The 20,461-nt window shown below is 38.9% G+C and overlaps 1 protein-coding gene across 1 annotated transcript; it reads right to left on the bottom strand.

The window, feature by feature from the left end:
• Positions 1-4,360: 4,360 nt before the first annotated feature.
• Positions 4,361-20,017, bottom strand: fbln7 (fibulin 7). Its single transcript, XM_077581678.1, has 8 exons — positions 19,760-20,017; positions 18,864-19,026; positions 16,979-17,155; positions 13,109-13,234; positions 12,901-13,038; positions 10,442-10,579; positions 9,952-10,090; positions 4,361-6,354 (listed from the first exon to the last, which is right to left on the bottom strand). Exons 1-8 carry the CDS (start codon positions 19,832-19,834, stop codon positions 5,982-5,984), a joined length of 1,329 nt encoding a protein of 442 aa, XP_077437804.1. The 5' UTR covers positions 19,835-20,017; the 3' UTR covers positions 4,361-5,981.
• Between the last annotated feature and the right edge of the window lie 444 nt (positions 20,018-20,461).

The raw sequence follows: 20,461 nt of genomic DNA on the forward strand, positions 1-20,461 counted from the left end.
TTGGTTGTCAGGTTGCGTCATCTCATAATGTGTTTCTTTCTGATGTGGTTTCAAAAAGAAATCCGATAACAAGCACTGCAGTATTACGAAAAAATGCTAATGAAACACAGAAGTGTTTGAAAGAAGATCACTTTGTGAAATTGAAACTTCACAAAAGTAGTTTGATCTTCAAGACTTTGCCACTTCAATCTCATTTATTTGGCAATTTACTACAAATTTTGACATATAATACTTTAGTCTACTTAAAATAAACTATCAATTTTGGAAGACGGTGAAGTTACTTTGAAATTTGGGTTCATTTGAAAAACATAATATTGGCTCGGTGTTGACAATAATATAAGGTGTCTTTTTGTAAGATGACAACTCTTAAAGAGACTATTTAATGATGAACTAATCATTTAAAACCCACCACTATTAATTTTAAATAACTTGCCCAAACTTTTGATACGATACGATATACTTTTATTTTCCCCGTGGGGAACTTTTTCCTGGACTCCGTCCAGCTGCAGTTTACAGTAAACCTACCACAGCTGGGGCCTGCAGGTGGTCATCGCTGAGCCCCCTGTTTCGGGCTCCTGCCGCTTGTTTCCCTTTGTTTTGGGTGAGTTGCTTTCTCAATTCATTTTTTTTTCTTGCTTTCTCAATTCAGACTTGTGATTTGAACTGTTTGACAACAATAACATTTGAGCCTTTTAATTTATAATTCAGTGAGAATGGACAGGACATCCTGGGCCACTGTGACCAGACTACTAACATCTGCATATTGATGGATGTGTTCACATTGCCAAGGTCCCATCTGTTAACTCTTCTTTGTCAGCAGAATTGGCTATGAGCAAAAAAAAATAATTAAATATGCATTTTTAATTGGGCAATTAACATATTTAAACATCAGAAAAAGGTCAGTGAGTTGCAGTACTCCCCAAATGTGTTAACTGCATCTACTTGGCATTTAGTAGCTTCTGACTTATATCGTCCTCCCTTGCTGCAAGCACTCAAGCCACCGCAGGTTTGAGAGTCACAGGCCAAAACACACTGGAAGCTGGCTTTGCCTCAAGGCCTTCCTTGTGTATTTTCACCATATATCTCTCTCTCTCTCTCTCTCTCTCTCTCTCTCTCGCAAATGGCTTGTGTTAGCAAGTCTGACATTCTCCAATTGTCTCTGGCAACATCCTTCCTCTCGCTCAGAATGGATGCAACATGTGCCTGAGGACAAGCCATGAAAACAAACACGCTAGTGAGAATAGAGTAGAACCTTTGAGGTTGCAGACAAATCGTTATGGGATGCTGGAACTCCGATTTGGATGGGAGTTTTGCAAGATAAAATATACTGAGGGACAGGTCAAACTGTCACTATCATATGTCCTTTATTAACTGTAAATGTTAGTAAGATTTTACCTTCTTAATTCTTAAAATTGAGAAAAAATCATTTAAAAAAAAAATCTAATTTTGCAGTCTGTACAACTGAATTGAAAAAAATAAATAAGGGGAAGCAAAAAATAAACAGGTAATTTGCTTGCACATCCTCTTATAAATAAGGATGAGAATTCAGAATTAATCACATTCAAACTTACAGCTGCCCCTATATAAAGGGTGTCTAGATTACTCCAAATAGAGTTTGTTTGTTCTAGTAGGCTTTTCTTGACACTTTTTGCTTTCTAGCTGAAGCCTGAAGGCTGTATGCAAATTACATTTTTGTTACCAAATGTACTCAACAGCCAGTACTTGCCAGAGATTCCTGCAGCTCTTGCTGTCGGCCTCTTTGACAGCCTCCCTGGCAGTTTTCTTCTCGGCTGTTCATCAATTTTGGAGGGACATCCAGTTCTTGGTAATGTCACTGTTATGCCATATTTTCTCTGCTTGATGATGGCCGTGTCCACTATGTTCCATGGTATATTTAATGCTTTTGAAATTCTTTTAGACCCTTCTCCCAACTGATATCTTTGAACAATGAGATCCATCTGATGCTGTGGAGGCTCTCTGTGGAACATGGCTTGCTCTATAGTGTTCCAAATCTCAAGTTGGAAGCAGACATGATAACTACTAGACCAGGTGATTCTCAACTGGGTAGTATAGAGCTAGTAAAAAAAACAACAACAACCTACAAGCATTTGTATTCAGATTTTTTTCAGAACAGTACTGAGGCATATGCGAAAGACGGTAGACATTCGCATCAATCGCTAAGGCCAAATGAATGCTATTGTGTTTGACAACTGTGTGATTGACATACACATGGCAAAAACAGGATGCCGGGACGGGATCTGCGTAATAGCGGGACAAAAGAATGAGGTTGGCAAAATCTGTTGGGATGCATGACTCAATAAGGCTAAAAAATAGCACTGTCCCGGCCTGTTCACCCTGTGTTACCCGTTTTTCTTAGCAATAGGAAAGAAAACTACGGTGGCTGAGAGGTGTAAAACACTTTTACAAAGCTGGAGACAAATTGACATTTTTACCAATCAAAAAAAGATATTACATTGCCATAACAAGTCCACAGACCATTTGAGAAAAATGTTTTACAAGTGACGAAACACTTTTACAAGCGGCCGAAACTAATTTACAAGTACCGGAAGTGATAAGGAGTTCATGGTGATTGAAGATGGACAACGGGGAAGCGCTGTTTTGCTCATTTTGCGGCAAACAGTTCTGTTCTGTTTATCGCGTGGTCAGTCATTGGAGTTTTTAAAAGGCGCAGTCCGTCTCCTGACGTGCGGCTGGTCCTTCCGTCTGGGCTGCGACATTTAAAAACTCCAAAGACCGACCACATGGAAAACAGAACTGGGTCAATCGGCTCATGTGTTCGCCACAAAACGGGCAAAACACCACTTGCCAGCCGTCCATCTTGGGTCACCACAAACTCCTTATCACTTCCGGTTCTACTGGTCCACCCTTTCCGGTTGAAAAAGTTACTTGTAAATTTGTTTCGGCCTCTTGTAAAAGTGTTTTATCGCTTGTATATTTGTGTCGGCGTTTTTAAAAGTGTTTCACGTGTACAAAAAAAAAAGAAGAAAAAAAAGTTTCACATCTTGTAAATGTGCTTTCTCAAATTTTAATTTGTTTCAAAACTGGTAAATTTGTTATGGCAATATATGTTGTTTCTTGATTTTAAAAAATGTTTTCTAAAATGTAAATTTCTCTCCAGCTTTGTAAAAGTGTTTCTCGTATTGTAAAAGTGTTTTGCACCCCCCGGCCACTGTAGAAAACATAAGGGTTAATTCAAGAAAAATAGGCGAAACTCTCAAATCGCAGAAATTATTGCCACAAATGTCCTCCTTTTTGTATATTATATTAAAAGACTGTAGACTGGCTGGCCAGGCTAACTCAACCCGAGTCCAAACCACCTCATCTCCTTGCTAGCTAACGTGCCATATGCTATTCTTTTGACATATTTTAGCACGCACGTTGCAGATTTAAATTTTCTATGGAACAGTAGATGACCTAAGATATAAATTGTATACATACATGATAGATTCTTATGTAATAATGTACGTGTGCTTCTTGGCTGTTAGAAAGGACATCCATCTAGCGTTACGTCAAATTTCTGTATCATTCTTTTGCCAGGCAGATTGTTATAATAGTCAAACTACATTTCATCACATTTTGAAATCAAAATAATTGTCATTGCAATGATCCAGCCCAAATCCTATGCTTTTCAATGAGCGGAGAGCTTCTATTGAAGTAAGAGGACCGCCATTTTGACATTTTGACGCGTAGTAGCACCAAAAAGCCTATTTTTTAAAAGTAAACCTGTGGACTTCCAGTCCCTTTGTTTGCTCTCGTTTTTTTTGCTATCCAACAACGCCGTCCATGGCAGATCAGCAACCGTGCGTTACAGGGTCCCAGACTGACATTTGAGAGCCACTGCACTACAGACCAAAATACAAAACTCATCTTAAACTACAAAAGCTCTATGTATTGTAAAAGTATGCATCTTATACCCAATTTTTAAATTCATCACACACATTTAAAAAGAAGTTTACGATTATAAAATGTTCAAACCAAAAAAACTCCACTGCCATAACTTCAACAAGAAGTCATGTGTATGTTTACGCTGCACCATTAAAAACTTCCTGTGTGTATTTTTCTTCTCCCCTGACTCTCTGCTTCTCTTGACACCAATTGCTTACACTGGTTGATCTTTTGGAGATTAAAAAAATAAACACCCACCCACCCACAATGCTATTTTTGCTGAACTGAGCTCTTTGCAAAAGTTGCATGACATCATCCAACATGGCAGCCCATCTTTTGGTATAAGTGGTGTAAATAACCAAATAAAGACCATGCCCCCTTTATGATTTGAGTGCAAATGTAAAGCCTTGCATGGAGATGTGAGAGGACGGAGGGAAGGAAGACAACACATGTGTTCAACATTAGTGTCTTATTAAAAAGAGGAAAAAAAGACACAGTCAGATGTGTTTTTACATATTTGACAGTTCCCGCGTCTCGGCTGAGATCCAAACTGCTTTGTAAGTGTACTGAAACCTCCCTTGTCATCTATTCAGAGAACATTTTATTACTATCCAGGATTTATTAATCCCCTGTGCTTTGGTTTCAGTGCCCGACTCTTACTTGAAAACAAGCGCTGGCACACAGTTCAGCACTGAGTGAGGTAACTAACAAAAGATGAGATGTTACACCGAGTTTATTTTATTTACGTAGAGACAATATTTTAAATTGTCCAGTTATTATCCTCAAAATACATTGATGTATCAAGTGTGGTATATGAAATGTACTGCGACTGTAGATGCACTCTTTAAAAAAACAAAATACACTTACAAAGAATGAATAGCGTGCTTATATACAGTATATGATGGAAGATAATGCAAAAACCAGCAATACAATACCCAAAATGTAATACTACAGGTGCCTGTGTGTTTGGTAAATGATTGTTAAAACAGGGAGGCAGGACACTGCGGTAGTGTTGTGACGTAGACCTCTAATATATAGTAACCCCCCCCTTAAATGCAGTTACGCTATTTAGGCCTAGCCCTCATCTGTTGGGTGCAAATCCACTGTCAAACACTAGATGACGTCTCACTAGTATGAGATGGTGTAAATTTGAAAGAACAACATAAAACAAAAGTTTTTAAGCACTTGTTGAAAATTAGTACCATCCTCTGTAATCCTATTTGTTGTGCCTACAGAAAGCTAGGACTGTGGGTTCATTTGATCATATACAAATTTGGCCATGATTATTGATGTATATTGTGGAGGAAGAATCATCCAAATTTTTCACTTCATACCCAATAATTTGTGTGTAATGAGTGCCATGGAAAGTGTCGTGTAAATTTTGAAAAATCAACTAGAAAATTGGTTCCTCATTGCAACTCTCCAATTTTTTTGTCCTGTCTTAACTCATTCACTGCCATTGACGGCTATAGACGTCAAAAATTCATTTAAACTATTTCTATTAGTTTAACATTTTTTTCCACTTCTGTTAACAAGAGTATGAAAACCTAGAAAAAATATATTGTACATTTAGAACAGATACAAAATTAGTGATTAATCGTGAGTTAACTATTGAAGTCATGCGATTAATTACAATTAAAAATTGTAATGGCCTGATGCCCCTAATTTTTAACAATCTTTTCTTTTTTTCCCCCAAAAAGATTTTAAAAATTTTCTAGGTTTTCATACTCTTGTTAACAAAAGTGGAAAAAAATGTTAAACTAATAGAAATGGTTCAAATGAATTTTTGACGTTTATAGGCGTCAATGGCAGTGAATGAGTTAAGAGAGCAGACCATGTAAAACAACAGCAATCTTTGGTGACTCAATTCAGGGCAATGTGGCCCTTGTGAAGGTCTGTGCTTTGCCACTGAGTGACGTTCTAGTGCTGCCATATTTTTCTGTAATTTATAACATTGATAGTATACCTGCACAAATGTTCACTTACTTTCATTGGAAAATCTTAAAGTGAAACATGCGACCACCTGCAATTGAATGAAGGTGGTCAGTACGATCAGTTTCTCCTCCATAACTTCCTCAGAAGTTGTAGGGCGACACCAGCACGTGGACTCTGGCCACATGCTTTGCCTGAAAGGTGCGGTCGGCGTATTCCGACATGTCCACGTCTACGTTGATCTCCTGCGGCCCGCGCAGCTGCTGGACCAGTATCAGCTCGCCGGTTTGTCTGTCTGAGCGCTGCATGACAAAGGTACCCCGCGAGTTTCCTCCCACAATGCCGAAGCGCAGGCTGTCGGGCCCTGCGCGCCCGGGGGCCCCGGCGGTGGCCATACGGAAAAGGGTGGCGGGCGTCTGTACGTTGGAGGGGAGCGATAGGTAGTGGAAAGAGACGGTCTTGGGAGCGAGGTGGCAGGAGCGGCTTTCCATGGGGCAGGGATTCCTCTCACACTGACTACACAAGACACAAACACATCACGTTAAAGCCACAGGAAAGATACATGGTTTGATTTCCATTCGACGTGTGTTTTGTTTCATATTTGAAGGGCCCTTACATGAACCTTAACCTCTGAGAGTGCAACGTTCACACTCTCAGGAACTAAAGGCAGGCAAGTCCGATCCCTAAAGGTACAATCATGTCCATCATATTCATAATACATGTTCTCTAAAGGAACTGTTTTTCTTTCTTTTCCCATTATGCACTTCATATTTAATAAAGATTAGTGATTAAAGTGTGGACGTTTATTATATATAAATTAACTAATCAAAATACTGTAGTTGCATTGTTTTTAGTGTCATCTGCCTATAATAATATAAATCACAGAATGGTTTGTGTCTTAAATAAATTAAATTAAATGCTGATGGAATATAAACCCAGTAAGGCTCTGAGAATTCAAAGCAAACATGATGAAGTTGCATTTAGCTGTTATGCTGCACATACATGCAATTAGCTGCAAGTTAGAAGTAAAATCAGCCCCGAGTGTAAAGCTTTTAAATCCAAGTTTAAAACTTTAGTTTTCTCCCTACCCCCAAAAAACAAAAATAAATAAAATCTTAACAATAATATGTTGTATGCAGCCCCACTAGTAAGTATTCTGGGTAAAATTGCGTTAGTGGAATATGAGTTAAGCAGCAAAATCCTGCAGTTTTTATCAATATCATAAGGCGGCCATTTTGTTACTTACTGTTGAGGGAAAATGACATCACCGTTGCTCAGGTCTCAGCTAACAACCAATCACAGCTCAGCTTCAGAAAACAGGTACGCTGTGATTGGCCGTTGCCTGAGCCCTGAGCAACTGTGATGTCATCTTCAGCAGACAGCAAGTGGCAGAATGGCCGCCCCCTGAGATGGATAAAAACGACTGGATTTTGCTGCACAACTCATATTCCCCAAATGTGACATTAATCAGAATGGCATGTTTAGACTAGTGAGGTCACATAAGACATTTTATTGTCAAGAAATGGAGAGAGAGAGAGAGAGAGAGAGAGAGAGAGAGATTTTTTATTTCATTTTTAATATTCAGTAATTTTAATAACATACTTTTAACATTATAGACTAGTGACAAGCCACTTTGCCCCTCATGGTATAGAATAGCAAAGTGTTACATAATTAAAATATCCATGTAGGAGAGTAGCCTACAGAGTTAGTGAGTTAACAACTACATTTAGTTGCCAGCACATTTTTAAAGTGAATGTGAATTAACATGTGTGCAATTTTTTCAAAATTCCAAATCAGTTCCATCACATCACTGTCACGTAAAAGTTCGTTTTTTGTTTTTGTTTGTTGTTGTTCTTTTAACTGAAAGACAACAGAAATCACATTTCTTTGTGTTTCGTACACATTTGAAGATGTGTGTTTTTCATAGGAAAGTTACAATTACATTGTGGCTAGAAAAACTTGCAGCACTAAAATCTGGCAAATTATGGGAAATGTGTGTCATTTTCAGTTTCCTTTTAAGATGATTGCTTCCTTCAGTTGGTATCACTTGGAATGTGTGGAAAATGAACATGCGGTTATGAAGAATCAACAATGACATCCAACATAAATGATACGCTCACTGGACACTTCATTAGGTACAGCTGCATCTGATGAGCTCCACTATGAGAAAAACCTGCATCATACTGACAGATATTTCTCTGTAGTTATACACCTGCAAACTACAATTACATGTAATAATATACATATCTTTGAATCAACACCTCTCTGTCATTGCATTTTTTTTTGTAAAGGTAGATTTTTCTGTGTGTAGTCTGTTGAGGCTGTACGTTTTGGAATGTAGTATCTGATTGGGCTAAGCTGCAGTGCTAAGCAATGCTTTGCTTTGTCCACGTTAGTGTCTGCCAAAAGCTTCAGTCATCTCCTCTGCTGGCATCGCTGTTCGACCACACTGCTGGTTCAGTAAGAGCACACAGTGCTATGTTTCAGTCCTTTAGACCAGCCAGCTTGGCTTGACAGCGACGATGTAATGTTTCTCAACTGGACGACATTAAAGAGAAAATAATGTTTGGCACTGCTGTTCTGCTGAGTATGCATGCGCTTGTCACATATGGTTTGCCTCACTATTATACAGCTTTAACCACAAATCTTATTTTTGTAGTTTTGGGCTTCTCATGTGGCTTCTGTGTGTGTGCGTACAATCATCATGTCATCCTCCTTTGAGCTGCGCTCCAAGGTTAATAATGATGAAATACACTCAGCAGTCACAACATTTGGTACACTTGCACAAGGTGATGATATCCCATTTAAGAAGTTCATCGAAAATGCTGCCTCTTCCATGATAAGTGTGTTGAAAGTATACACTGCAATAGTTTTTCTACATTGCGGATGACCTTATGTAACCTTTATCCTTATTTTGATTGGGGGAGGGAGGGTCTATTTTCTTCATGTTTTATTTGGGGCTGTTTCCATTCCCGTGTTATGCTTAGTTTTTAGACGGTGATGAAAATTATCTTGAGTAGAAAAGTTGCACATGCAAACATATAAAGCATGTGAGAAGTCTATTATTAAAACTAGTATTGACCAAAAGTAACAGAACATGAGCCAACATGAATGAAATCTATCATTCCCTTTGACGTATGTACTACCTTTTTCTTTTTACTACCTTTCTCTTTTTTTCTATATTCAGAACTGATTTACAGAGGGAATTTGGACATGATTTGAGGGTAATAAATGATTCTGAATGCAACCTTGAAACTTTACTCTATTATTTCCTGCTATTTATCCAAATAGCCCCCATGAAGTTGGAACCCATTCTTATTTAGCAGCAGCACTACATTAAGGGTCGACTGAATGCTGCTGGAACGTAGAAGGTAGAAGATAAAGCAGGAGGGTCATTCCATCTCAGATCACCCAGAAAAAAATGGCTTTTTGAAAACCCACCCCTTCCAAATTTAGAGTAGGGGTAAACCATAACATGGAAAGTCAAATATCCCAATTTCAGGCTAATCGGATCAACTTCTGAGATATTGCAGTTTAATTTTTTCACTGTTTTATTTTATTTTCGAAAAGTTTCATGAAACTTCATGAAACACTTCTGATATATTTTGACTCTATAATATTTGTGTGTGTGTGTGTGTGGGGGGGGGCTTCCATTCATTTATTTTTTAATATGTAGTAGTTGACACTTTGAGCTACATTTTTTTGTACTCGTTAGGTTGGGCGTGTCTCTTATTGTGAATTTCAAGGTCAAAATGTAACACAAAAGAGATTTTTTGTTAAACTTACATGCAAAAACAAATGCCAGATTTGGATTCCTTATGATTTCCCCTTTCCAGCAATACATTGTTTTGTTTTTTAAATCGCGCCAGTGGTTGCTGAAAAAAGGCATTTGTGAACAAAAAAGTTAAAAAAAAAAAAAAATTATCAAGCTGAAGTATCTTAGTAACCAATGATCCACTCAGGCTGAAATTCGTAAATTTGGCTTTCCGTGCTATGATATACCTCCAGCCCAAATTTCAGCAAAATCTAAAAAAAAGTAGAGTAGAGTTTCACTCATTGGGTGAACTGAGGTCGAATGAACCAGGAGCAAAAAAGTTAAAAAGGTGCACGTACAGGGGCGATGTTTTGACGTAGGTGATGTTGCCATGGGAACGGGGACAGTCTGGGTTGACGCACTGAAAGCCTCCCCCGGTGTTGATACATGTTGTTCCTCGGCTACAGTTGTGCTGCTGGTTTAAACATTCGTCCACATCTGGAAGACAAAACAGCAGTGGCATGTAAGTAGAGTGAGGGGCCGGCAGCCAGACCGTCCGCAGTCTGAGCGCCGGGTGCTGAGCTCTACTTGTTTATTTGGTTTTTCGGGTCAGTCTCACATAAATGCTTCATGTCCTAAAGATCCTTTCTGCTGGGAAATTGTGAGGTCATTCATTCCAGGACAAACATTTTGCTCAAAAAATTGGTCATGAGGAGAATCTGCGCCATGGAGTTTGGCACCATGGTAAATCACAGGTAACCCCCTTTTGGTCCTACACACCGAGTCAGATCTGCAGCTGGTGAAGCCTCGTGAATGAGCCTTTGTCCCCTGTGCCCTCCTGTCACTCACCCTCACAGCTCCGCCCATCTGGGAGCAACTTGTAGCCACTGGGACAGGAGCAGTGGTATGAGCCCGGGACGTTGACACATTCATGGACGCATAATGTCCCTCCCTGGTCCAGACGGTAGACTTCACACTCGTTGACATCTGTTAAAAACAGGAAAAGGCAGGCATCTCAGGACCTTGCAGGGCTGCTGTACACAGGACGGCAGGAATGTTTGGGATGGAGGAAATTCACCATATTAAAATCACATTCTGGAACAAACATATGGGAAGACTGTTTCTGTCTACCGGGTTGCCTTGCTATTATGCACATTATAAAGCTACACATGAATCTTCTAGTTTCAAAATATAACTAAAAAAAATAGCTGACTCAGAAATCTTAGACAAGAACAAAATGAAGGGAGAAATGTTTGAGCATTCATTAGATACCAAGTAATTTAGTATGCAAACTAGGGTTGTGAATATCTTAGTATTGAAATTGTGATGATACTATAACAAGATTAGAAGAAGCTGAGGAATAACGCATGTACATTTTAAATGTTCTAACACTATAAAATTAGAGGTAGTCCCAATTTCTATTACTACCCTATCTATACATTTTCTACAGCACTTATCCTCATTAGGGTCATTGAGCTAGAACCTATCCATGGACAAGTTAGATTCGTTTATTAACCTAGCCCAGGGGTCTGCAACCTGTGGCACTGGAGCCACATGTGACTCTTTAGTCCCTCTCCTGTGACTCCCTGTGGATCTTAAAAAAGAAGAAGTAGAAATTTATATTTTTTTACATTTTTATTTTTTAAATAAAATTTATATTAAAATGAATAATTTAATATTCAAAAGAAATGTCAGTGTACAAATGTTTAAGTTGTGAGAAAAAAAAAGGAAAAATAGATGAAAAGGTTTTGTTTTTTTAAATCACCTAAAAATTTCAACAAGAGGTGACCACAAAATGAAAAAATGTAAGAGGAAAAGCAGACATTTACCATAAAATGTCCATGAAATTGCCAAAAAGGTCAGAAATTTGAATAAAAAAGAAAGTATTCAAAAAGTAACGTAAAATGTCCAAAAACAAAAGAAAGGCAGAAAACTATCATAACATATTTTTGGAACTGACAAAAATAAATAAATAAATAAAAAACTGACCATAAAATGTCTACAAAATTTCCGAAAATTCCCCAAAATTGCTAGCAAAAAGGGTGGGAATAAAATGTCAAGAAGTCGCCATAAAATGTCCAAAAAAGGAAGAAGATAGGCAGAAAATTACCGAGGTAAGACGTAAGGTAGAAGAAAATGTCAAAGTATTGGATGCTGCATATTTTTATGTTATGTTGCAGCTGTAATTACCGGTAGCTCTTGGGCCCTCACTACATTAGACCAACACTAATAACACATTGTGTCCTTCATCACAATGTTCAAATGTTTTGCGGCTCCAGACAGATTTTTTTTGTTATTCATTTGGCATAAAATGGATCATTTGACAGTAAAGGTTGCTGAACCCTGACCTAGTCTAACCTGCTGTTAGGAATGTGGGAGGGAGCGTACCGTGATGCAAACGTGTTAACCTCCTAACGTCCTCTTTTGGGAGGACAGACCATTTTCTTACGTCCTGTTCGGCCGTCCTGGGGTTTTATAAATTCATGAAAATGTCCGGTTGGAATTGCGTGACTAATAGAAGGTGAAGTACACACACACTCGCACGCACACACGCACATACACATTCTCACCCACATACAAAAAAATAATTAAAAAAAGAGAGAGCAATCATGATGACATGTCAAATCGGTAAAATTACCGAATGAACAATACTGAGCTCTCCAGAGAAAGAAAAAAAGAAAAAAAAAAAAAAGAAGGTGAATTACACCGTGTAACTGCGACTGGTACCACAATTTCAAGGCCGGGGCAAGTGTCCTCTTTTTGGGGGGAAAATGGGAATATGGTTACCCTAAATAGCCCTCCCTCAGAATCATAGGAATTAACATAATTAGGAAATTATTAATTAGTAATATTTCAATGCCAGATAATTCACCACATAATAATACCCAGACAGTGTGCAAATATGCAACTATAGAGATTACTTAATGGCAATACACTAGAAGTTTAGTAAGTGCTGTATGTTGATGCTAATAATTCATAGCTAAATCCTTTAGAATTGTTCATAACATTCATGTCAGCATTGCTGTGATTGCTTTTCTCTTCATTCACATAATAATTACTGTACATCCTAAAAGCACCTGAACTGTGACCTAAATGGATGCTAATCAGCTCGTGACCTCTCGAGAGGATTATTTTGTTTGTTACAGACCAGCCTCCGCTGATTAGTAGTAGAAGATTCAGCCGTTTACAGATCAGCAAGTGAAATTGCTGAAAATGTCATGCTGGGGCACATTTGCTATGCTGGCTTTGTCTTGTCAGCACAATCTCGACAGTCATGAAGTGACACATTACACTCAGCAAGAGCTCACCTTGGCAGATGCTGTTGTCAGAGGTGCCACTCATGTGGAAGCCGGCATCACAGCTGCAGTGTTGGGCCTGGTTCACTTGGGCGCAGCGTGGTTTTCGGCTGAATGCCGGGTCATTCATTACGCTCCACTCAGGAGGAGCTGCAATTAAGAAGACATAATAATTGTGGGGCTAACAAGGAGCAGGTGTGATTTATTTAGTGGGACCTACCGGTCTGAGTGTGGTGCTGGCAGTGAGAGCCACTCCAGCTCTGTGAGCAAGTGCATTTGTACTGATTGACACCTTCTACACAGGTACCTCCATTCTGGCAGGGGTTACTTGCACATTCGCTGATGTCTAAAGTCACAGGAGACAGAAGGTAACACAAATATGAAGTATTTTTTACCCTGATCGATAACAATGTCCCAACAGCTAAAACTCTACGGACTTATGCTGCAACTTGCAATAGCTTTGGTCCAGCAACAAAGACAACAGAACAAAAAGTCCATAATTTCCACCACTTAGTGCTGAGTCCAATATTCCAAAATGAAATCTTAAAAACAGCAAACTTGGACGTTTGATATGATGGAAACACTGACTATGTTGTTACACGGTTACTTTCAAACTAAAACTTCTTTGAGCATTGACATTTAAAGTGTCTAGCCACATCACTGTCGACAAATGGATTCGTCCATATTGGTGAATTCTCCTGACACATGATTCTTTCCGCTTAAACGTGCAAAAACGACATCGGCTGAAGCACCGCAGACAAGAAAAATGACAAGATAATAATAAGGCTGTAAAAAGGGGGAATACATACACATGGACATGAGCTACAAAGAACCAAATTAGACAGATCCCTATAAAATCCATTCTCCGTACCGCTTGTGCTGGAGCCTATCGCAGCTGACTTTGGGCAAGAGGTGAAGTACACGGTGAACTGGTCGCCAGCCAATCACAGAGCAGTGCCCATAAAATATTCTTTGTAATAGGGATGTGGGCAGTTTGGTTCTACGTAGATGTCTGTGGGCTTCAGTGCATTTGACCCTTTATGTGGCATCATCATAAATCCTTTTTCATATTTTCTTTTCTGCACTTCATCATCTGTGATCTTTGCAGTGTAGACACAATTTCAAAAAACAAGATTTTCAATTCAAACAGTGAAATAACAGTTGCATGAGTTCTGTCACTTCAGCATTGGTTCAACGGACAAAATGTGTAATTAATTTGAGATGTGTGAGGAATTTTAAATCAGCCAAATTTGGTTTTGAAGTGTAGATTTTCAGCTTTAATAGGTTTCACAAAAATTGCCTTTACCAATTAGGAATTACAGCCTTTTAATGGGTAGTACTTTACCTCAGTTTTGAGGGGCTCAAAAGTGATTTGGACAAAGTAACATAAGTGCAAATATGATCATATTTTTAACACTGTAACTCAAGATACTGTATTTATCACCGTCCGATGCTCTGCAAATTCGCTGAATGTTCAAAACTGAGCAATTAAGCCAGAATATAGTGGATGGCAACCAACTCATTTAATATTTTCTTTGGCTTGTCTGGTGGCCTCCATATGGCCTAAACATTAAAAAGCCCACTTCACTCTGTTGGATATTTTGAAACTCATTTATTTAAACTCTAAGTTTTTTTTCACACTGTGTCAATATTGTTTGTTAAATGTTGCTATAATTAGAATACTGATGCCAAATAAACACGAACAGAGGTAATACTGTATAGTAAAGTCATGCCTTCTCACGTTACTCTTCGCGTGAATGTCAATAATGAAACACGGTGAAAAATTTGGGATTTCCGGGGAGGAAAAGTGCTGCCACTGCAGTCCGATGGGCTATGAACAGCATGCTTAGCATACTTCCGCGCTATCTGACTAGAGTTGGGATATCATTTCAGGTTTAAATGTTACCTAGCGGGAGTCGGAACACCATTGTCAAGAAACAAGAGCAAGATAGTAATAGGAGGAGGAGAGGGATGTGTGTGTGTGTGTGGGGGGGTCTTACAGTCATCAACAAACTGTTATTCAGGAGCAGCACAAAGCTGGCTGGGGAATCCATCCCACAGTGGAATGAAATAAAGCTGGCTTGTAGTGTTCTCAGACATTAGATACCACATCGAACTGGGCCATTTAGCAGAATGTCGAAGAGGTCCGAGCTTCTCTGCATTCTGGATTTTTTGGGGTTGACTGATATTTAATCACAGCTGTGCTGTGCCTTTACACACAACTGCGGACAAATAAAGTTTCAAATTTGAATTTAATCTCAAAAGGAAATAGAATCGAATAGAATAGAATTGAAATGGGATTTTATTTTGATTTGGAAGCTCTATCGATAATGGAAAAAAAAGTTGAATTTCAAATGGATTTGAAATAAAGTGTTGGAATCTGTATTGAATAGAATGTGATTTGAAATATAAAGCAAGTGAATAATATTCAATATTAAAGAAAGAATGAATGCTCAACTTGGACCTACTGAGACAAGGACATGATTAATCATTGTGGTATGAATGGTACGGGAGATGTTCGGTTCAAGGGTGGCTGTGGTAGGCTCGAGGGAGGCCACCGTGGGCTCAAGGGTGATTCCTGTCTATTGCTAGGGTTGATATGATCCTTGTGCATTAGATAAGATGCCTATAGTGTCACTTGTGAAGATATATAAACTATGCTTCTCAGTAAACAAATGAGCTTCCAACTCTCACAGCTGTGTCATGTGTGATCATTATCGAACTGAAATGAGGGTCCCTGATAGTGAAGCGGTACACTCACATGACTTTCCATGCAGGCTGTGTTTTCATCCACTCATCCATCCATCCATTTTCTCAACTGCTTATTCCTCACAAGGTTTGCGGGGGTGCTGGAGCCTATCCCAGCTGGCTTCGGGCAGTAGGCGAGGTACACCCTGAACTGGTTGCCAGTCAATCGCAGGGCACACAGAGACGAACAACAATCCACACTCACAATCACACCTATGGACAATTTGAAGTGTTCAATTAACCAGCCGTGCAGGTCTTTGGAATGTGGGAGGAAACCGGAGTACCTGGAGAAAACCCACGCAAGCACGGGGAGAACATGCAACTCCACCCAGGAAAGTCGAAGACCGGACTCGATCTCGAATCCTCTGCACTGGGAGGCGGACGTGCTAACCAGTCAGCCACCGTGCAGCCAGCTGTGTTTTTATGTTCCGAAATAAATAAAATCAATTGATAAAGAACTAAACTGAATTGAATCTGGAATTGAATTGATTTCAGAACTGGAATTGAATAGCACTGCATTTCAGTCTCCCACTAAACACATACACCTGTAGTTCATAGCAGGTGCCGACCACTCTCTCACACCCTGAGTGGTCTGTTAATTAATATTCAGAAAAAAATGTTTGTTTGTTTTTAACAAAAAAAAATTCAAAACCCCAAAAATACATAGTTAAAAAAAAAAGCTGTATATTCATTATATGTTTTCCAAGATAAATGAGGGGGAAATTGAGAAAAAAATACCTGGAAAAAATACTTGTGAAAAAGATATTGGTTAAAAAAAAAGAAAAGAAAAAAAATCTGCAAAGATGCGGATGCAGTACTATGCTGAAGCTTTAAGTTGTAATATCACCATTCACCACTAGATGGAAGACATGTCTTAGTCTTGCCTACACTGGGTCTTATACTGCCCTATACCACAACGCGAGTAGGGCTAATCATTTTTTGCCAGTTTTGAAAGATATGCAGATAGTACCTCACTAATTTAAAAAAAAATTGCGTGAGTTGTTTTCTGTGAAAAGAAAATGAACAAAATGAGTTCTTCCACTTAATGTTGGGTTTCTTGTTCAGCAGTTTTGTGCCATCCTTGAATGATATTTTTTGCACTGGGGACAAAAATACACTATGTGGTTATTTTGTTGTTTGCTTCAAACCTTTTGTTATTGGTTAAGGACAGTGGATCATTTATGCATGCATTGAAAAAGGTTCTTATAAAAAATGAAAGCACATATTTTGCACATAGACATCTATTTTATCCATATTTTTCCCTATATCTTGTTAGAAAATATGTGGTCCTAAGTGGCTCCCCAGTAGCAGGGATGAAAAATTTTGCACAGGTAGCCCTCACCTTTACAGACGGCGTGCACTCCACTCCAGGTGCCATTGTCCTGGCACAAACGTGTAGCCGAGCCCACGAGGTGGTAGCCCTGCGAGCAAGCAAAATGCACCTCATGTCCGGCCACGTGTTTGGATCCAAACTTTGTCCCGTGCTCCAATTCTTCCAGGGGCCGACAGGTGGCGGGGGCTGAAAAGCAGAAGAAGGCTGATCACACGTGGAGAACAACAAGCCTCCCAACATCCTCTGGCATTCTCTGCCTGAGGATATACAGTACACGTGTCACTGGCCAGTCTCAAACGCATCATTAGCAGCAGTCTGGAAAGTTGAATGCCTGCATAATATACAGCATTAACATTACTAAACATTAGAAATTGACTCCAATTTTTTTACTTTTATGGCATATTTATGCTTCCTCCACCAAAGATTGCGAGAAAGAGTTTAATAACAACTCGGAGTTTTGTTCTTTTGTGTCTTGAGACCAATTTTGCAGTTCAATGTTTTCCAGATGAACAGGATAAGCTTCATGACGGAATCGCGCCACATGAGAAAAATGTGTGCACAGAAACAAGGAAGGGAAGGCGTAAAGCTTTTGTTTTTACATTTTAAATTGTGAATGCCTGAATCCAAACAACAATATTTTACCTACCTTATTTCACCAATTTGCCTTTTTATTCTTGGCATTCGGTTAGAAATGATGCAGAGATTTGCAATCCCGTAGTGACAGATGACCTTGAACTTCCCACAATTGCAGGCATCTGCTATCATATGTGGCAAAGTAATGAACGAATCATACATACAGGTATGTACTGTAATGTGTATTCTGTATTATTAGGCACCTTTTCTAATACTCTGATCTATTTTAATTTTAGCACAACACGGGGTGTCTGTTGCACTATTTACACATCTAATTACTCTAACAGAATCTCACTTTGTTATAAGGGTTCCTTGATAAAGCGTTGACAAATTGCTGAAAACAGATTCATATTCAAGTTTGCATTAATTTACATGCTATAAACACTTATAATGGTTCCACCAATTACTAATTTCTGCTTTAAATTTGGACTAACTAAAGCTTTAAAAGAGAGGTCAACTCATTATTTAATTTATTTTTACAATAAGTGTCTCAGGTAACAACCAATCACAGCGCAGCTTCAGAAAACAGGTGAGCTGTGATTGGTCATTGCTTGAGCCCTGAGCAACATTGATGTCATCTTTAGTGGACAGGAAGTCGTAAAATGGCCGCCCCCTGAGATGGATAAAAACGGCTGGATTTTGCTATAATAATTCATATTCCACAAATGTAATATTAATCAGAATGTCATGTTTGGACTAGTGAGGTCACGTATAGCATATAATTGTCTAGAAATGTTTATGGTTGTCTTCCACTAATATGACTATGCCTTCCAATGTGCTTCAAACAGAAAACAATGTGAAAATGATTCTGCTTATGCTGTCTATTTCATATCTGGATTTAAACTAGCTAGAAGCATTTGAGAAGACAAATAGTAGAACGCTAAATGTAGTTGCAAAACCCCGAATTGGCAATACTGACTGCTTTTGTAAACTATTTACTCTCTGTTCACAGTTATATGGTCTTAGTGGAAACAATGTTCATTAGCTTGTGACGATCGATACATATTGCAATTAATTTTAACTTGAATTTGTTTAAGGTTCCCATGTCTAATTGGCATGAGGATCATGAGGGTGTCCTTGGTGAAAATTCTCTGTAAAGTCTACAAACCCAAATGTTTGAGTAGGCCTGGTATAATAACCTATAACATTGTGGTCCCCAGATATTTCTAACCAAAATATCAAGATTGCACAGTACAGTTCTACACCTTTGTAAACTACAACTAGAGATGATTTAATGATGATATGACAGTTTATTACTAACCTGCTGACTGGTCGGCTTGAGGTAACTTTGAGACAGAATTTTGTAGAGTTGCCAGTTTTGACTTCATGATTCGGAAGCCTTCTGTGAATCGAAGCTCCTGGCCTTTCAGAAACTTCTCCATCTGTCGCAGCACCCCAACAACTTGATGTTTATCCATGCAAGTCTGTGGAATGAGCAATAATATATTGGAGGAAATGTGCATTATTTATGTTTGTGATTGAAACTAAAATGCCTTGTATGCAACATAATCCACTATTTTCAATCAGATAGAAGATATACAAACACAACCTATTCCTTTTTTAAGTGCAACCAAATCTCAGCAAGGCAAAATCTGTCTGGCAGATGTGTGTAAAACATGAGTCCAAATGGTGTTCCTTTGTATATTTTGCATGGCAGCAGGACAGTTTAAGCTTATTGGGTGATCCTGAATGACCAAAATCAAAGGTGAATGCATGGATACCACAGTTACTTGAGCAAAAGTAGATGCCAAGTCAGTACAAAGTTACATTTAATCCGTCCTGCAAGGTTTATTAATCACATGCTCATTGAAGCAATTTCTCAGGGGCGGCATACCTTGAATTCCTGTACTCCTATTTGTAAGGAGGGGGCTTGCTACAACAGCAACTATAGCTCTCAGACATTAAAAATCATCATGCACATAGTTTTTGAAATATGCTGTTGCCAGTGCTTTGCTCCAAATGCCTAAGGCTAAGGGGAAATGCCTCCATCTGACAAGACATGAGGACTCCCAATCTTTCATCCAGATGCTGCAGCAAAACTCGTTTTGTCTATGTCACTGTCACTTGTATGATTTCACAAATGTGTTCACACAAAAAAGATGCTCTAAACCAATACTTCCAAACATTATGACAGGCAACAGATAAAGCTATTCTTACCTGAACTGCGGTACGACCATGAACAGCTGTCAAACACAGCAAAAGCAAACACCTGCACCAAAAAGACAGCCCCATATTTCCACAAAAAGTCCAGTAAACAATTTGTTCCTCTTTTAGGTAGACCCTGTGGCACCCAACAGTTAGGTTTATGATAATTATAACAAGCGTCCTTCAGTTGGACTCGGAATGTTTTAGTCGGATGCTCATCAGGTGTTGTGATGGATCGGTGCTCCTGGAAAGTTTGGTCTCTTGAGTTCTACACGTCGCCTGCGCCTGCTGCTGCAAGAATCCCTCCCACTAATGTTGGCTGAAATCTCCACTTTCTAGCATTCTTACAGCATGGACATAAATTCATATGATCTGTTAATAATTCTGTCGGTGTTCCGTATATCACATAATATATATTTTTGGAATTTTAACGTCAAGGTTTTGTGTATATGATGATATCTGATTAGAGCTTAAGAGTTGGTATTCGGTATTACCCCAGTAGGACCAATTATATATGTATATTCTAAAAAGTGAATTAATTAACAAAATGTTCAATAGTATTTTTATTTATTTAATAGCTACTTAGATTTGCCTCTGGTTTGGGGCTTCCAACCCAGCTAATGCTTGCAATTTATTGTTTGGAGGATTACAGTGACACTTAGCGGTCGAAGGTTGGAGCGCAAGTGTCTGTAGCCGAGCTCGGCTAAAAATGTA

This window comes from Vanacampus margaritifer, chromosome 12 (assembly GCF_051991255.1).
Source record: "Vanacampus margaritifer isolate UIUO_Vmar chromosome 12, RoL_Vmar_1.0, whole genome shotgun sequence".
Taxonomy (NCBI): Eukaryota; Metazoa; Chordata; class Actinopteri; order Syngnathiformes; family Syngnathidae; genus Vanacampus; species Vanacampus margaritifer.